This window comes from Mixophyes fleayi, chromosome 1 (assembly GCF_038048845.1).
Source record: "Mixophyes fleayi isolate aMixFle1 chromosome 1, aMixFle1.hap1, whole genome shotgun sequence".
Taxonomy (NCBI): Eukaryota; Metazoa; Chordata; class Amphibia; order Anura; family Limnodynastidae; genus Mixophyes; species Mixophyes fleayi.
The window spans coordinates 124,672,902-124,685,682 of NC_134402.1; the positions used below are offsets into that span (position 1 = coordinate 124,672,902).

Here is a 12,781-nt window from a genome sequence, read left to right on the forward strand (position 1 = left end):
CACTGGTGGTATTCAGAGTGGCTGATATCAAAGAATAACAGCAACTTTATGTTACTTGACTATGCAAGGATGAGAAATCTATGTCCAAACCACATTAACACTTACTAAACACATAGTCGTGTTTTGGTTTCAACTGGACACTAAGGGCTAGATTTACTAAGCTGCGGGTTTGAAAAAGTGGGGATGTTGCCTATAGCAACCAATCAGATTCTAGTTTTCATTTATTTAGTACTTTCTACAAAATGTCATCTAGAATCTGATTGGTTGCTATAGGCAACATCCCCACTTTTTAGCCCTAAAACTCTTTAAAGCTCTGTGAAGGAGAAAACTAGTTTTAAAAGGACACCAAAGTAAAGTAAAATAGAGAAACAAAGCATTAGTTAACATGCAAATAGAGGTACATTAATTGAATGCTTGAGTAAACGTGTACATCTTAAGCCTGGTTTTGAAGATTTCAAACTAGACTGTGAAAATGTGGCTAGAGTGCTAAGCAGTCATAACCATCTATCACAAGTAAATATCTATACCCTTAAAAAAATCAATAAAACAAATTTTTAATAAAAATAATTTAGCTATAGGGATGCAAATATTAGCTATTTGTTAAATACAAAAAGTTATATTTTCTGTATTCCATTGATCTTTATTATATTTACTTTGCATCATGTGTTTTTAATCTGCAAATGTAAAGTGCTTTAAATCCTACTATAAATAAAATTATATCTATTATAAGTTTTGGATAGCACACATTTAAGGGCTGCTGTAAAACAATTAGAAAGAGGCCACTCTTTTGTTTACTTGCGAGGAAAGATTTTTTATTTTTTTTTAATAAAAAAAAAAAATCATAAAGATACAATTGCAAAAAAAAAACAATTAAAAACTAAAATAAATGTTCCTTTAAATAATGTTTATGGGCCGGTTTAATTTTCAAGCTTTATTGATATTGCATTTAGTAATTACTAGCTTATCACCATGCCAGAGACTTGTGAACTGAAATCTACTAATGCAGCAAGAGTGATGTAAACCAAGGCAGGAAATATTTATTGTTAGTCGTCTCTCTCATTTACCACAAAGGTCTATACTTAAGGACCATTCACTTGAGAAGAAAATTTTCACTAAAAATTCCCTTCTCTGTGACTCACTGCAAAACTTAGAAGATAAAAAAATGTCTTTGGGAACTAGACATAATACAGTGCTGAGAGTTTGATAACTGGAATATATGTCTGTATTAAGCATAAGGAATAAAACATGATGATCTTTTACAGTAATAGAATTTGATTAAGTTTACTGGAAATATTTTACCCCGTCTAGGTCTATTTGTGTTTATATAATCTTGTATTTATCTGTTGTGAAAAGCTTTAACTGTTCTATTATTGAGTATTGTCAAGTATTCGGTATACCTCAAATGTATACTGAAACGTTGGCATATAGCAGGTTGAGACAGTAAAATTGAAGATCATACACTTTCTTTGTTGAATAAATCATCATACCTAAGCCACTGGAACCTGGAGTAAGCCCACTGACTGTAGATTTCTGCTTCCCAGCACCATACGGATGAAATACATACAGAGAGAAATCGGACATGCACGCTGTAAAGCTCAGGCCTGATGAGTTGCTGCTTGAGCTGGTCAGATCTGATTGGCTACTGCTGTGTCGTGTTCTTCCTAGAGGGCTGCCTAGCCCTGGTGATGGCCCTGCAAGAAATCACCTTCCTTTTACAAAACAAAAACCTACACTTCAATAGCAATACAAAACACAATTTACAGGTCAAGCAATGTAACAGTGGATGTAAATGTAAATTTTATTTCTCAGTCAATGAGAGCAAAAGTGAGGGGTACTAAGATTGATGTGTAACACCTCTATTATCTCTTGAAACAAGGCTTTGAAAATTAATTGCGAGTCCAATTAAAAAAATAATACTATCCACCATATATTACGGCTGGTATTCAATACTACACCAAATATTATAATACTCAACGTGTGTAACAATTTTTATACAAGTTGACTAAGGCATAAATATGTGGACACAAGTTTGAAATAAGCATAAAAATTCCCACTGTAAATGGATAAATTGTGTACCTGCCATCCCCGATTTGTTCGGGTTTGCTTTTAATCCACTTGGCATGGACAGATTACCGACACTAATATCTGAGGGATGGGCTGCCCCCAGCGTCTCTAGCTCACTTCGGTTCGAAGAGAAGACCAGGTCTAACGATGGTAGCTTCAACATGCATTCAACACGCGAAACTGGCAGGCAACTAAATTTGATCTGTGAAGGCTAGAAAGAAAGAAGTGATAGAAAGGCTGACTCATCTGCAATCAACACAGCTAAATAACACTATTTTTTATTTCAACAAAGCATGTTGCTAACAAAGGCTCAAGCTTTAAATGTAGATATTGATGCAAATATTTTCAGCAGTAGTGCAAACACTGTTCAAATCTAAAACAATCTAAAACATTAAGATTTACTGCTATCGTGTGGATTCTAACATTATTGTTGGTTGTGAAAAGCTAAAAAGGATAAGAGAAATAATTTTATATGCTCTGCATAGTGGAAATAGTGGTATGCTGCTAATTATGTATTTGGATAAGCTGATGGACAATTGCTCAGTGTTCAGTCATTACATGAAAATTTACAATTAGGCAAAAGAAACACCCAGGTATAAAAATATGGTTTGACTTAAAATGTAATAGAAGTACCAATATTGTCAATGACCATGGAGGTTAGTGGATTCACACATATGGTTATATCCAGTGATGCCACAGCAGTCTGCACAGAACGCATTTGTTAGCTAGCAGACTAAAACACCACCACTCTGTCCCACATATGAACCTGCCTATCTCACAGTATTGTCAGATACAAATTTCACACTGTGTCAGGATAGACTTACTCTGTCACTCTGTAGGGAAGAGGGGTTTTATAGATTTGTGTTGGGGGTAAACTCTCTCTCTGTATAAATACTCTCTATATATGACATACCTGAACTCTAACATACACAACCACATCAACAGGGAAAGAAGAATAAGCAGATGTTGAAGATGACACTAATGAAGTAGTTGACTCTTCTAGCGGATCCTGCATATCAAACTGTCCAATATCTTCATCTTGCGTGTTCACTGCAATAACACACAAAAGCACGAATGTATAATGCTTGTCAGATAATACGCATTCTGCACCATCAAGAGACAGCAATGTAAATATGATCATCCCCATCAAATTAATATCTTCATGAAACAAAGATCATTATCATGTACTGCCACAAAAGAGGTTTTCCATTTTGGGGTTACTAAACCTCTTTAGCAACAACTGCAACACCATGGTCTAACATTTCTACGTGCGCCCTTCTTAGGGACATAAATTACTAATAGAACATTTGATAAGGTCACTGAATCCATAAAAAGTTAAGGAGAGTTTAAGGCTACTCCAAACAGAGAATAGGCAAGTATGGCTCTCTTAGTCAGATGACAGATTTTTTGGGAAAGGCCATTTGCATGGCAGCTTTTCGAGTCAATGCTTTGCCAGAAATCTGTGCCTCTGAATACAATACTTTCTCTAACATATAACATTTCTGTAACATGAAGGTCCTAGCTGGACACCTATTTGTCACCATCAGGGGAAGATGTTCAAAATACAAACTTTTCAGTCTATTATGTGAAAGCATAAATGGGCTATAGCTATATGAAGGTATTTATTAATACTAAATGAATATTGATGAAGTTGAGCCCCACAAATTGATATACAAATTATATTTTAGTCACATCACATATAAGTTGAAGGTAATTTTTTGCCATGGGTCCAACTCTAAAAGACTTTTTTTAAAAGACTCAGCAGAAACACCAATGTGGATTAACTTATTCTTAATATACTCACATTCTACATATATTTGCAAATATTGATTGTATTTATTTATTTTGAATATATAATGACCAATAAAAATGTTTGAGATATATATATATATATATATATATATATATATATATATATATATATATATATAACATAAGTGCAAGATTGATACTTGATATTTATGTATAATGCCATGTGATCACATTATATACCAATGATGGCTGATAGATTATGGTAAACAGAGAAGGATATATTTACATAGCAATGAATGTCTGCTGGAGTATTGTTTTCTTATTAATATCTCAGATTACTTCGGATTTATTTTAGCTGCATTCTCACTGTAATATTTATTTTACCTATTATAGTATAACTAATATTTTGAAGTGTCTAACATTTTAAGTGAGCACTTACTGTTTTTAGACCATTACCATTTTAAGGTGTGTTTGACTAGTGTCTAAATACTTTGGGGCATATTCAATTAGCTTTCCGGTTTGCGGTAACGCGCGTTACCGCGAATCCTGCGCAGTAGTGCCGTTAATACAGTACAGCATTAACGCGGATTTTCGTACGCAACCCTATGGGCTGCGAACGAAAATCCACGTTATTGCGGTACCATGGATTGACTTCGCGGGCCGTTCTGGCGCGATCCCGCGAACCGGAAAGCTAATTGAATATGCCCCTTTAACTTTAATCTTCATCTCCTGGTTATACTCAGATTTGAAGTGGGTGGGTATTGAACAACCTGTAGCCAATCAGATTACTAGAATGTTCACAGCAGGAGATGAATGAGATAATCTCATTGGAAGCAGTGATCTGTTCACTTTAATGACTATGACAGTAAGGACTTGTATTCTCATGTGACAGTGGCAGTATCATGATGTTAATAGGGTAACAGAGACAAGCAGACTGAGCATTATATAGTGTAAGGAACAGGTAATAATGTGATGTGATGTTCCTATCAAACTAATGCAGCAAACTTGTTATGTCAAATACACATCTACATGCATCAAACTTGTTATTTTTATCAAGTCATTTATTTTTGTTTTTAGAAAATCCACATGTATGGTTTAATGGGTTAAAAAGGACCAAGAAAATAAAATACAAGTAGCCTATATGAATAACATATAACACTAAACAACAAATATGAGTTTACATTGACAGAACTTGATATTAACATTTGCTATATAGGCGGCGTGTATGAGCAATTGATCACTGTTATTAGTTTTACACAAAAAGGTATAGTCTGATTGCAATGTCCTTCTGTTCTTTCACATTTTATGCAATTTCAGTTTCGGTAGGTGCATGGTTGTTTGTTTATGGTAACTTTATCTTAATCATATTTAATCCATTTGTGAAGTTTTCATCTTTGTGACTGCTACCATTTGTCATCACCTTCTTCTACTACCGATGCCCCGAGTATTGCTAGCATGCCTTACATCATACAGATAATGGTTCAGTTATTTTGGTATCTCTCATAAAACCGGGAGATCCATTATTTTGGATTCCACTATTGTGCTATTTGCCTCTGAAAATAACTATGCTTTTTTTATTATTATTTTCTTTCCACACTGCAGTCTTGTTTGTATTTTACGAATACTTTCACACTATCTTAGTATAAAGATTGAATACCCTGCTTTTCTTTACTTTAGCCCCCTACGAACTAAATAAGCACTCATTGTTTGCAGCATTGGTAAGTATCTATGCTTGATCTATGAGCAATGCCTCATATTCGGATTCTGTTTATTAGTATGACTTCCTTTTTATTTTGATATATGTATTTTCATTTTTTGGTACGTTTACTTTACCCCCCTTTATGAGAACTATATGCCAGCCAATTGTGGGCGGCTCCAGCGACCCTCTCATCCCAACATCTTTCTCATTCAGAGTTATTGTGTGAATTGTGATGTTATATATATGTTATAGTATAGCCTTAGACAGGTTGATAACATGGTGTCAAATACCCTTGCATGCAGCTGCTGTGCATGGTTGCCCTGGCAACCTATTTTTCTGGACGGCATGCTGCAGCTTGCCATTTTGGCCTGCATACTGTTGAGTCATTTAGGCATGTTTTTACTGTTCTCAGTCTTGAAAAAGGACTCAGGATGGGTCAGAAACATTGATGAATACATTTTATTTATTTTAAACTCTTTTGAGACTCTGAGTGCCGTTTTGGACCTTTCTATTTACAGCTATTCATAGGATACGGAGGACCAGGGCATATTTTATTTAAGCCTAATCTATGTCATATTTTATCTTTATCTCAACTAAATTTGAGTGCGTCTTTCACCAAACTGATGTGATGAGTTGAGATGAATCGTCTTTCTGTGAGGTAGTCCTACTGGTATGCACGTCTTTACACATAGAACATAACTATTCATGTATATCAACAAAACAAAGCATAGTGAAAGTATTGTGGAAAGGGATTTAAAATTTTATATATATATATATATATATATATATATATATATATATATATATATATATATATATATATATATATATATATATATATATATATATGACAATCACGCATACACATATGAGACCTTACTGCATATATGTGAATCGTGTTTCAGAAATGTAGGAGTTGATGAGAACAGAGCAACTCTTTACTGCGCTGAGCCTGGAAGCCATTGCAAGAAGTGCAAATGGCATCCTGTATGAGAACGGAGATGTAAAACTCAATAATACATAGTAGCAAATGCTCTATACTCTCAGAACACAGGGGATGTTAAAAACCTAACATCTTGTTCAAAACACAAGCTCCAAATGCTGTGACAAGTCTGTTTCAACAGCAGAGGAACATTCATCAATGCTTACCAGAATAGTTTCTTTCAATTGGGGTGATGGGTATAGTTTCCAGGGCTTTCTCTAGAAAATCTAGCAAGTTTGGACTGATGACCATTTCTTCTGGCAGAGACTGCAGGGATACCCAGGCATACAATTTTGCCGTTTTCACTCCACCACTTCCTTTTCCTTTGGCTGAAAAATAAAATATGTTTACATACATCTAGGTCATATAATCTTTACATTCATACTTAAATCATATACAGGTAATGGTGTACTCGTATTGAACAAAAAATGTAAAAGGGCTATCCAATTTAAACATGATTTTTGGCCATTCTACACACCCACCTCTGCGTGGACAAGATAAATATGGTATTGCTTCCTGGAAGCATTTACCATTTTTGTCCACACAAGCAATGATCACCATGGTGATAACACTGGAGAATATATTATACAGTTTCTTGACTGACAGCTACATGATGCTTCAATATTACAGAGTTCCCGGATTCCATCATTCCTTGGTTACCTGGTATGTTCTAGATTGTGATATCTGTGCTGGCAAAGTTTAGGTTATAACGGTAAACTAGGAGCGCATAGTATTTAGCAGCCGTAAACTAACAGCTCATGTACATTATGATATTACAATATGAAATATCAATACATTTAAATTGCCTGCTGAAATAGCCATGTCTAAGGGACATTTTCATAGAAATACAATGTTCAAATTATTCCCTTCTCATCTTTGAGCCATTTATTAGTGATCATACTAGAGAGCCCATATCTCTGAACATCCATTTATAAAAAGACTGTTAAAGTTTGTGGCAACACTCTCCAGAGCACAGTCATCCCCGTGGGCTCAGTCATTGGGATAGATATAGTTTAATTTGGTTCTTAGTTCTACTATTACTACAAGCAGCATTCAAAGTAAGAGTTGTATGTTTCGGATACTGCATGCACGCCACTTCAGCACCACAATAGGGAATCCTACTGAGCCTCCACGACATCCCTCTAGCATCAGGCAGCTTATGCTCACACCCAAATCAGATCTACATACTCTGTTTACTGAAAGAGTTCTACAGATTTTAGGCAGCATTGTTAGCTTTCACTAACAGATAAAGGCAACTATCTAATAAGTAGCTTAATGTATAGTTACTTTTAGATTCACTTGCCAACAGCCTCCCTTCAATCCTCCAAGGCGCCCTTTACTATGTGTTTGCTTAGTGTTGTTCAGCTAGAGACAGGTGAAACAAAAACACCCGCTCCGAGAGTATGGAAGCCAGCTCCTTCCAATTCTCCACATCTTTTTCTGCTATTAGTTAGACAGGTCAGCTAGGAGTTTGTTGTTTTCTGTGTAAGGCTTACCTGGTTCTCTTATACCAGTGACGCGCCACTTATGGGGTTAACTGAAGTCAGACTCGCGACCTGGGAACTGTGGCTCTGCTATCTCGGGGTGCAGCATTGGTAAGCACATAGTATTTTGAAAAATCATGCCTTAGCAGTGTCTGTGCATGTGTGCACACTGTGTCATTACTGTGCACCAGGAAATGGCTATAAAACTTGGAACTGCTACAAACAGTGTTTCTTGTCCAAATGGAGAGTGATGTGTCATTGTTATAAACAATACAAGCAGGCTCATATCAGACAGCAAAATGAAGCCTGAGCCCAATCCCAAATTGTTGAAGAACACCCAAGTAAGCCCCTAAGTGTTTGATATATAATGCATAACTTAGTTAGTTAGTAATAGTATAGACATTTTCAGTACTCTTTTAAGAGCCTGGTCAAAGCAAGAAGGAAAATAAAAAAAATAGAGCTTTTGGACCCAGGTGGAAAAACATTAACCTAATTCAAAATGGATGTATCCATTGTGGGATGAAGCTCACAAGTGGAGCTTAATTCAAAGAGTAAATGCAGCTGTAGCTAGTATGTCTACTAGAACGACTATTCCATTGGAAGATGGAAGTCATTTAAGGGACCTATGTACAAGACAAAACAAAAACAAAACTATGTTTCATCTGGAACCACATGAAAGGCAGGAGTGGCTATGGCCTCAGTAGCCAGGGCCTTAAGTTTATGGGGTGAAAACCACAATACAGACATCTATGGAAAAGTGAAGAAAAATAGTAAAAAGTGTTGAAATTATGCAAAAAAAGTATAGAGTTTAATTGCGACGTATCTTTGCAAACTATCATTTTCAACACAAGAGCTATGTCATTAGAAGCAGTAGCAAGGAGGGCCCTATGGATAGGCCCTTAAGTAGCGGACACCCTGTCAAAGAAATGTGTGGCTAACTTTCCATTTAAAGAAGTGCTTCTTTTTGGTGACAAATAAGATATTATGATACATAAGTTGTTTGATGACAAATCAAACAGATTGCCACAAGATCGTAGAAGTAGATATTCATCAGCTCGTCAGCAGCTCAAGGAGGCAAGGGGTATAAGCCAGGAAGGCAATATCAAGTTTCCTCAGAGCAAGGCGACAGGATTGTTCCTGTTCAAGAAAGCTTCAGGAGTTTTTTGCATGGAGTTTTGGACTCAAAAGTATGTACATGCCAAACAATTTCAAACGGAACTGGTGAATTCCATTGTAAGAACCATCAGCAAAGGAGACTTTATGACATCCATAAACCTTCAGGATGCTTACTTTCATTTTCATGCAATACAGAACAGGAAATTTTTCAGATTCTAGATAATAGCGCACCATTGTCAGTTTACATGCCTACCATTCTCGGGCTGGCCTAATCCCAGAGAACTTTCACTAAGATATCAGTTACATTGATGCAGAATTCAGGAAACAAAAAGCAAAATATGGCCATATCTGGATGACATTCTAGTAGTAGGAGTGCAAGTCAAAAGCATAGTCAGCCTCAGAACAGCACAGTTAATAAGAAAAAGTGCTATCTTGTGCCAATACAGTACATGAAAGTTCTGGAGTCCAAATAAACACCATAATAAATCAATTAAAAACAGCAAGCTGTAGCTGCAGAGCAGCCACACTAAGCCCAACTCCTTGGGCACTCAACAAACACTGAGGCTACAGGGGTTTGAAGAGGGGAGGAATTCTGTCAGCAAGTATTACAAATTAATTAACTTGTTAAGTGCCAACTCCAAGCTCCCGCCTTGTACAACCCATGGTAGCAGTGTCCCCAAGATAGGATGAAAGAGAAAAAGGAGTTTCAGAATGAGTGCTCAGTACCACTGCTGCAAGCTAGTAAAGAGAGTTATTCCATTATCTACTATTATTATTATTACTACTACCGAAAATATTTTTGTCTTGGTGCGAATCCAAATTTACTTCAACTCAGGTGACTATTTCCTACATATTAGATTTCCTACAAGATGGACTTACTAAGGGTACTGTCTTAGCCATACTGAAACGGGCTTTAAAAACCCACCTTTTTCTTAAAGCCTTCCAGTCTCCCACTTAACTTCCTACCTTATCTTCTGCCTCTCCCCCTTCATTTCCCTTCCCTGTGTCTGCCTCCGTTCCTCCTTCTCACCCCTGTGTCTCTATGCCTGTCTACCCCACCCCTTAGATTGTACACTCAGAGTTAAGACTGCCATGGAGGAGTGAAGGGGAAAAATGTGAATTAATTTACCGTTAATTACTTTTCCTCAAAGTACAGATAGCCTAGTATATTCCCACCTAGGTTGTTTATTATCTTTTTATATGTTTTTTAAAGACCGCTTGGGAAATACTCAAGAGACATGGAGGAAGGGAAGGAGATGGCTTAATACTCCTCTGAAGGGGCATTTTTGTCTCTAGCTAAACAAAATGTCAGCAAGCCCATAGGAAAGGCTGTCATGGAGTACACTGAGGAAAAGGAATTAACAGTAAGATAGCATTTATTCCAAAATAACAACTTATTTGTTCCAAGAAATATAACATTTGCTTGGGTACATTAGAAAAAAGTTATTAATGGCGAATGTGACGCATCACAAATAGATAAGAGCTACAAAATACCTTTGTCATTAAGGGGTTAAAGTAGTTTAATATCTTAAACAAAAAGGCAGGCCTTTTAAAAACAGCATAAAGTATTTTGATATAAACATTTTCATTAATTTTCTTTTTGCCCTCAATAGTATATCATAAACATAAGAGAATGACTGCATCAAACTTCTTGTGGGGTGACAGAATATATGGTTTTATGAGCTGAGGGAATTACCAGATTGCTGTATAGTTTTTATTCAGCCTCACAAAGTAACTCCTGAGAAGAAAACATTTAACTAAAGGTGTATGTTACCTACCATTAATTGACAGCATGTGATTATCTTTGATTTATGCTTGTTTAGGTGATTTTTGTCTCAACAGTAACGTACATGTAAATGTAATAATGTGAATTAAAAATAAGTAGGTCTACATAAAAGGATGCAATTCTATGTACATATCATCTTTTCATTTGGTCATAGAATTCTTACAGGAGAGAAATGAAACAGGATGCAAAGAAAGTTCAGACATTAGAAAGTAACAGAGATAGTACCTGAGGGGATAGGTGGGGGTGGGGGTGGTAACAAGGTGTTAGTCTTGTTGTGGACAGTATTAGACAAAGGAGATGTTGCAGTATCTTTCATACCATACAGCTTTGATTCTTTTGAAAGAGTTCTTGGCAATGATGATCCTCTAGACGCATTTGGTGATTCAGTCTTTAGTGTTTTCGAGTTGTAATGCAACTGAAAAAAAAACAAAGATAAAATGTATTTATTTCACAAAATGTAACATCTAAAAAACAATGATCAAGATCAAAGCAAATGCTTCCGACATGAGTAAATAAGTGAAATATCCTATGGTACTTCACAAAAATGATGCTTCTTAGTAAGTTTGGAGAAGGCATGATTATTAATATGTTTCTCATGTGCTCAAGTGACGGAAAGAAGACAACTGAAATCTCTGACATTTCAAGGAATGGTTTCCTAATTGAAATGAGTGGGAAAATGCTCTGCTAAAGTAATATTTAAAAAAAAAAAAAAAAAAATACTGCTCTTGAACTAGAAGTCCCAACAAACCCTGGCTGCCAGGGAACTGTAAGTTCCAGCATGAACACAAATGTATTACACTGCTTTGCTGCAAATGCCATTGTTTACAATGGGACAGGAGGTCAATACCTAGCAAATCACAAGCAGCCAGCATGTAAAAATGGTTAGTCACTGGCTGAGCTTTTACAATTCATTTCTATGGACAAAGCATTCCAATAGAGTTTTTTGTGGCCACTGAAAATGCAATGCCAATTCAAATGATTAAGAAATATGCAGATTTTGCTCAGCAGATTAAAAAACTGTACAAAATCATCTGAATTTAAAATTTAAATTGGGAAAGTTTGGACAATTAATTAATAATTTATTTATGGCAGTTTTAGATGATTTTAACATCTGAACGACATCAGCCATTGATCTCCCCCTTTGTCTATAGGTTCATATCTGAGATTTCTCGCTTACAAAAAGATTTACAGTTGTTTTCCACCCCTTCTACATTCAAGCCTGTCCTCAAATATTGGACTAATAAATCAGCAGCCAGGAGAGGAATGTAATATCTTGGTATAGTGTACATACATACTACGACTGTTCCTGATATTTGGATTTACATAGAACAATCACTACACAGCCTTAGACATTCTCCAATTTGGTTTTACCTTTACATCAACACCAGGAATATAAAACACTGTGGTGTCAGAGTCACTTGACTTAGTTGGGAGAGTTGATGGCACTTTCTTTCCAGCTAGCAAGTGAGTTGTAGATGCGTAATTATTTTGAAATTTTTTCTTTTTAGATGGCGAGTCTTGATCAAGACTTCGAGAGCTTCTGTCATAGCTCCTGCACAAGAAGTAAAAAACAAACAAATTTGATTCAATAAATACTTAAAACTGGCAAATACCTGAACAATGAAAACAGCTGTAACATTACATACATACTAGAAAATAAAGCACATATAGCCAGGCAGTTAAATCGTGCAATGTGTCACATTGCTGACAACTGAACGAACAGGAAACTCAGAAGGCAGGATGAGAACCTATTTTTTTTTTTATTTTTATTTTTAACTGCCCCTCACACAGGAGACTGTTGACTTAGGTTATTGAGAGATACAATATAAATTATATGAGGTGAAACTGTATATTTTATAATCCAAAATCACAGAAAATATGGCCCAAAAGTTCCAAAA

At 35.9% G+C, this 12,781-nt stretch overlaps 1 protein-coding gene across 12 annotated transcripts in view; it reads right to left on the reverse strand.

The window, feature by feature from the left end:
- BLTP1 (bridge-like lipid transfer protein family member 1) overlaps positions 1-12,781 on the reverse strand; it is a 216,124-nt gene that overhangs the window by 23,285 nt on the left and 180,058 nt on the right. For 10 of the 12 annotated variants that reach the window (XM_075200283.1, XM_075200257.1, XM_075200247.1 and 7 more), the window contains 6 exons: positions 12,255-12,435; positions 11,109-11,298; positions 6,665-6,826; positions 2,978-3,114; positions 2,077-2,275; positions 1,488-1,691 (listed from right to left, as the gene is read on the reverse strand). In XM_075200283.1, the coding sequence (XP_075056384.1) occupies positions 1,488-1,691; positions 2,077-2,275; positions 2,978-3,114; positions 6,665-6,826; positions 11,109-11,298; positions 12,255-12,435 (1,073 nt within the window). The remainder of the gene's footprint in view (positions 1-1,487; positions 1,692-2,076; positions 2,276-2,977; positions 3,115-6,664; positions 6,827-11,108; positions 11,299-12,254; positions 12,436-12,781) is intronic. The other 2 variants (XM_075200314.1, XM_075200275.1) reach the window with 1 other exon arrangement.